The sequence below is a fragment of the Caretta caretta genome, chromosome 14 (assembly GCF_965140235.1).
Source record: "Caretta caretta isolate rCarCar2 chromosome 14, rCarCar1.hap1, whole genome shotgun sequence".
NCBI classification, from domain to species: domain Eukaryota; kingdom Metazoa; phylum Chordata; order Testudines; family Cheloniidae; genus Caretta; species Caretta caretta.
The window spans coordinates 48304570-48310708 of record NC_134219.1 but is presented as its reverse complement, the minus strand read 5'-3'; the positions used below and the strand labels follow the sequence as shown (position 1 = coordinate 48310708).

Below are 6139 nucleotides of genomic sequence, written 5' to 3'. Positions count from 1 at the left end.
CTTTCTTCTTGTTGCCAACATACCTGAAGAAACCCTTCTTGTTACTCTTAACCTATCCTTGGTTCTGATTTACTACAGCTTGTATTGGGTTAGAAGCCGTACCAGTGTAGAACAGAAATGGTTTATCCAAGTCACGTTCCACAACATGATTGAATCTCTTTATAAACTCAAGGTAAAACTTGGTTAGACCAATAGTGGATTGGATCTGCTGTTGCAGCAGGATTCCCGTATGTCTCATGTGATCTTCCCAAGAGCTAAAGAAAAGAGCTACTTTATCCATACAAGCTCCGGCAAACGTTTGGAACCCAATTAACATCAACTTAATGTAGATATCACTGTTGTTTATAGTGCAGGAATCTTGGCATTTAGCCGTGAAAGCAATATGGTCGTGTTCCTGTTTCCCTTCTCATACAAAAAGAACAGGAGGACTTGTGGCAACTGAGAGACTAACACATTTATTTGAGCATAAGCTTTCGTGAGCTACAGCTCACTTCATCGGATGCATTCAGTGGAAAATACAGTGGGGAGATTTATATACACAGAGAACATGAAACAATGGGTGTTACCATACGCACTGTAACGAGACTGATCACTTAAGGTGAGCTATTACCAGCAGGAGAGAAAAAAACCTTTTGTCGTGATAATCAAGGTGGGCCATTTCCAGCAGTTGACAAGAATGTCTGAGGAACGGTGGTGGAGGGGGGAGATAAACATGGGGAAATAGTTTTACTTTGTGTAATGACGCATCTACTCCCAGTCTCTATTTAAGCCTAAGTTAATTGTATCCAGTTTGCAAATTCATTCCAGTTCCGCAGTCTCTCATTGGAGTCTGTTTTTGAAGACTTTTTGTTGAAGAATTGCCACTTTTAGGTCTGTATTCGAGTGACCAGAGAGATTGAAGTGTTCTCCAAGTAGGGGACGTGAGCTCTGTCGGGACTCGGGGCCCCTCTTTTACCGAGCCGTCATCTCCCTTTTGCTCGTCGTTCTCTTCTCCCTGGGAATCATCCTCCGCCTGCGGCCTTGGAGCGGTACCGGCTCCACGTGGGTTCTGCCTTCACTTCCTGTCCCAAATGGTTACATGGCATCACTGTGTGGGCTGGTAAGCAGCCTTTGCCCCACCCCAGAGCCAGCTGCATCTCAGCACCGGGCAAGGGGTCCCTGTATAAACAGCCCCAGCGTTCTACCCCAGAGGTGGCTGCATTTCATCCCTGGTGGAATCAGTCTCTCTCTGGTGTTGATTGGGCTCCATCCCCGTCGTGTTTCCCCCCAGTCTGCTCAGTGACGCTCCCGTTCTGTTTCCCAGGCATCCCCGTGGATCCCACGGTGCGTGCTGGCTCCAAGCCGCCCCCGGCACAGGGGCGGGTGACGCTGCTTTAGCTGCTTACGGGGGCTGGTCACCGGCAGAATTTTCCCAGCTCTTGGGGCACAAGCCGTCAGACTTCGCTGGACTCTGAGCCACCTGCCAGGGGCTCCTGCGGGGCCTGGGCATCTCCGTTCTCCTCTGCTTCTGTCTGTGGGTCGATCGGCCCAGGGCACCCAGGGAAGGGGCCATGCAGCAGCGATGGGTGCCTGGGAGCTTTGTCGTCCCCTAGTGGCTGCTGCCATTATAGTTCTCCTTGGTACAGGAAATGGCCTGTGGCTCTGGGCGTCGGGCTCCTGGGTGTGGGTGGGTCTGGGGAGGGGAATGTGCGCCCTGCAGGGCTCCTGGTGTGATCCCAGCTGGGGTCAATCGGCCGTAGCTCCGCTGGAATAAACTCAGAAAGACCTATTTACACCCGCTGTGGATCTGTCCTGTATGTCTTGGGTATGCCAATAACGTGAAAGAAAAGTATTTCTCAAGATTAATTCCTTGTGGGACAATATTTTTCCATTTACAAATGAAAATTAAATGCTGTAAAGGAGTCAGCCATAAGAGAAAACAAAATTCTAAAGAAAACATTTCCGTATAAAGCAGATAAAGACTGTCCGGAGCATGTTTGGTTTTTTAGAAGGGAAGAGATATGTGTTGCAAAAAATAAATATACCTCATGGTGTGAAAATAAAAGATATTCAGCAAAAATTCCTTTATGTAAAATAATGTTATTCCTCATGACAAAATATCCCAGAGAGGGTAAGGAGCATGACCCAAGATGAGAGAATGAACTGAGGACTGAACCCAGGAGTCCTGGCTCGCAGCCCCCATCGCCCTGTGCTCTAACCACTAGACCCCACTCCCCTCCCAGCATGGGCCAGAGGAATGCAAACCCCCACAGCATCCAGCTCTCGTCCCCAGCCTCTGCAGCCATCTCAGAAGCTCAGGCCACAAAACTTTCCACCGGCCCCCCCCGAGGTGACATTTCCGGAGGATGCTGGGGCTGAGCTGAGCTGGGCTGCGGAGCTCCCCAGAGAGCAGGGACCATGGAGCAGCTGCCAGGCCTGAGCACCGTCCTCTGCGCCGTCCTCCTCATCCCCACCTGGGGAGCAGGTAATTTTATATGTCCATCCAGCCACTTACCCCAACCCTAGATCCACCTCTGTCTGTCCTTCTGTCCATCTGCCCAACCCCTAGATCCATCTCTGTGTGTCCATCCATTGACCTACCCCACCCCTAGATCCATCTCTGTGTGTCCATCCGTCCATCCACCTACCCCATCCCAAGATCCGTCTCTGACTGTCCATATATCCTATCCCTAGATCCATCTCTGTCTGTCCATCCATCCACCTACCCTATCCCTAGATCCATCTCTGTCTACCCATTCAGCCCAACCCCTACATCTCATCTATCTATGTATCTATGTACCCATCCATCCCATCCCAAAAAGAATATCTATCTAATCTATCTATCTATATTTATATAGAGGATTTATAAATTTGTAAGGGGGTTTCCTGGTCCTTGTAAGGGGGAAGCCGTTCCATACCCCTCATTGTTTTGGTTGCCCTTCTCTGTACCTTTTGCAATTCTAATGTATCTTTTTTTGATTTGAGGCGACCAAAACTGCACGCAGGGTCCAAGGTGCGGGCGAAACATGGATTTATATAGAGGCGATAGGATATTTTCTGTCTTTTTATCTCTCCCTTTCCTAATGGATGCTCACAGTCTGGTGACTTTTTTCACTGACATTGCACATTGAGTGGATGTTTGCAGAGAACTATCCACAACGACTCCAAGATCTCTCTTGAGTGGTAACAGCTAATTTAGATCCCATCAGTGTGTATGTACAGTTGGGATTCTGCTTTCCAATGTGCATGACTTTGCATTTTCCACCCTTGAGTTTCATCGGCCATTTTGTTGCCCCGTCACCCAGTTTAGTGAGATCCCTTTGTAATTCCTCGCAGTCTGCTTTGGACTTAGCTGTCCTGAGTGATTTGACATCTAACATCTCTGTGAGCATCTGCCGTGCCCAGAGCAGTGTTGATGTTGGGTCTCTGTTGGGGTGGAAGTGAAAGCCCCGTGCAGTGTGTTATCGAGAGTGTTGTGAGCAATGGCAAGGTGGACAGGAACGCACAATTCTTTCCCCTTAGCTTCTTCTCTCCGTGCTACTTAGGTTTCGGGCGGCTGGGGCGTGTCTTGATACCACTCGTCGTCATTTTCCTTTCCTGCTGTAATGTTTATTGCCCTGGTTCACGAAGGTCTCACAGTGCTTCAGAGCCCCGTTGTCCTCCGAGCGTCCCCCGGCGAGACCGTGAACCTCAGCTGCTCCTTTGAGAACAGACTGGGCAGCGCGGTCAATGTGAGGTGGACTAGAGCACCCGGAGTCGTGCTGGAATCTCACCATCCCTTCTATAAAGGACGGTTCAAGGTGTTCTTCCGGGATCTGCTCCAGAAAGAGGAGGTCATTCTGACCCTGTCGGACCTGGAGAAGAGGGACTCTGGTCTCTATCAGTGTCAGATCAGCATCCAACAGGGAGAGAGCGGGACAGGAGCGGGCACCGAGCTGCAGGTGATGGGGAGAAACCAGAGTGACACAGGTAAGGTGGGGAATGGGAGTACGGGGCCTTCCCCCTCTCCATCCCCAGGGCAGGGGACTGGCTGGCTCAAGGGGCTGAGAATCGCCTAAATCTCCTCTCCATCGCCCAGGTAAAGAACCTGCCCCCATAGGGTGCTGCGGCCGGGAGGTCCTGTACCAGGTCGCCATCGCCTTGGGGCTCCTTCTCATCCTTGGCCTGGTGGCCACCCTGCTCCTGAAGAGACGCCGAGGTACCAAACCGGAGCCTTCCCCCTGCTAAACTCCTGGCCTCCATGGGCCAGGGACTCTGCTAGTGAACGCACCCTAGCGGCCGTCTGTCCTCTGGGTCCATGCTAGGCTGTCTGTCCATATATCTAACCCCACCACGTCCTTCCTTCTCCTCCCGTCCCTAGATCTCTGCAGCTTCCCTCTTCACCCCAGACTCTCTCTCACACTCCTCCGTTTTACCGTTTCTTTCTTCTCCCTTCTTCCGCAGCGCCGCCCCCCTCACAGCCCCGCCAGCGGCAGCCGAAGGTGAGACAATGCAGGCTGGGCCCTGTTCCATACAGTGCTTGGGTCTGGTCTCCGGGTGCCAATAAGGACTGGTACAATACAGTGAGGGGAGAGAACCCAGGAGTCCTTGCTCCCATCCGCCCTGCTCAAAGCTCCCAGTCCCCTCCCAGAGCTGGGGATAGAACCCAGGAGTCCTGACTCCCAACCCCTCCAATCTGGGGTAACACTGTGGGATTTGCTCCCTGGGAGCTGCCTAAATTGGCCTGAATTAAGAGACCAGATCTGGGGTGACGGCGTCCTCACAGTGTGTCTGTCCAACACAGGGCCACGGCAGCCGGGGGGCCGAGGAAAGCGAGAGCATGCAGTATGCAGAGATTAAAATCCAGACTCCAGGACGCAGGGAACACACCTCCAACCACACCCAGCGGCGCTGAGTCCCTCCGCACCCAGCACCACCTGAGTCCCTCACACTCACAGCCACGCCGCCAGGAGGGAATTCCCCACAGGAGGAGACCCTCACAGGGTTTGAGGGAGAGCAGAAGAAAATTATGGACGTTAAAGTCCCTGTGAACCCCAAGAAAACCCAACTAGCCCTGTCTACGGCAGGGAATAATCTACTAGGGCATGGATCTACCCTCAGGAAATGCCTTCTCCGGGCCTCCTGGATATAACTATATCACGTCCCTGTGTGTTATTTCCCTGTCCTCTCTGGCGTGATTGCAACGCCTCCCTGTGGAGCGTGACCAGCTGGGGGTAATTAACGCAGCGTCTGGTCCCTCTTCCTAACTGAGCACGAAGAGAAACGCTCGCCCAGCTCAGCATGGTGTGGGCGGTGGAACTGGTCTGAGTGACCAGCATGACTGCTCCAGCCGGCTGGACTTGCTCAAAGAAAGTGATTTTTTTTGGTCTAAAAATAAAATAATTTCTGTGTGTGAAAAATTGTCTGTTTTCAGAGTTTTTTGAAAAAATGTGTTTGGGTAACCTTCCAACGCGGCTCCTGTTTCCCACCCGGACCCCATGAGGAACTATGGGCAAGTCCTTTGTTGAGGTTAGAGGGGTCGATGCCACTTCCGGTTTCTTTCCGCCCTCACTGAGATCCACTTCCACTGTCTCCCCCTCCCTTTGAAGCGTTAATACCAGTTTCACCCGCCTCCCCCCGCTTTAAATCCTGGGGGATCCACCACTCCCCGGAACCCTCCCCCTCGTCTTTCCCACCCGGATCATCGAGAGCGTGGCACCCAACTGTGGGCAAGTCGTCTGTGGCTATAGTCCTGACGCCACATCCGGTCCACTCCCGCCCTGCCTTGGGCCCACTCCATGGACGGTCTTCTGTCCCCCTCCCCCACCACCTGCTCTCCTTGGGGCCATTTAACCGCTGCAGAACCAAACACACCCCGAAACTTTCCCTCGAGGCCTCCTGTTTCCCACCCGGACCCTGTCGGGCTTTGCACCAAGGCTGTGGGCAAACGCCCCATCGTGGCAGGCGGCGTGACACCGCTTCCACGTCACTTCCGCCCTCCTTGTGGCCTCCTGGCCTCCCCTCCACTTCTCCTCTCTTGGAACATCAGGTTGTTACAGACACAGCTGAAGTGTTCGCAAATCAGTCAGTTCCTCTCTAGATATGAAACAAACACACGTCCCCTTTGAAAAATATGGAGACGAAACTCACTTGAGTAACGCAGCAGAAACTGATGAACTCT

At 52.5% G+C, this 6139-nt stretch overlaps 1 protein-coding gene across 1 annotated transcript; it reads left to right on the top strand.

The window, feature by feature from the left end:
- The first annotated feature begins 3528 nt into the window (after positions 1-3528).
- Positions 3529-4873, top strand: LOC142068998 (uncharacterized). Its single transcript, XM_075119120.1, has 4 exons — positions 3529-3948; positions 4058-4177; positions 4423-4460; positions 4763-4873. The coding sequence occupies exons 1-4, from the start codon at positions 3585-3587 to the stop codon at positions 4871-4873; spliced, it is 633 nt and encodes a 210-aa protein (XP_074975221.1). The 5' UTR covers positions 3529-3584.
- The last annotated feature ends 1266 nt before the right edge of the window (positions 4874-6139 follow it).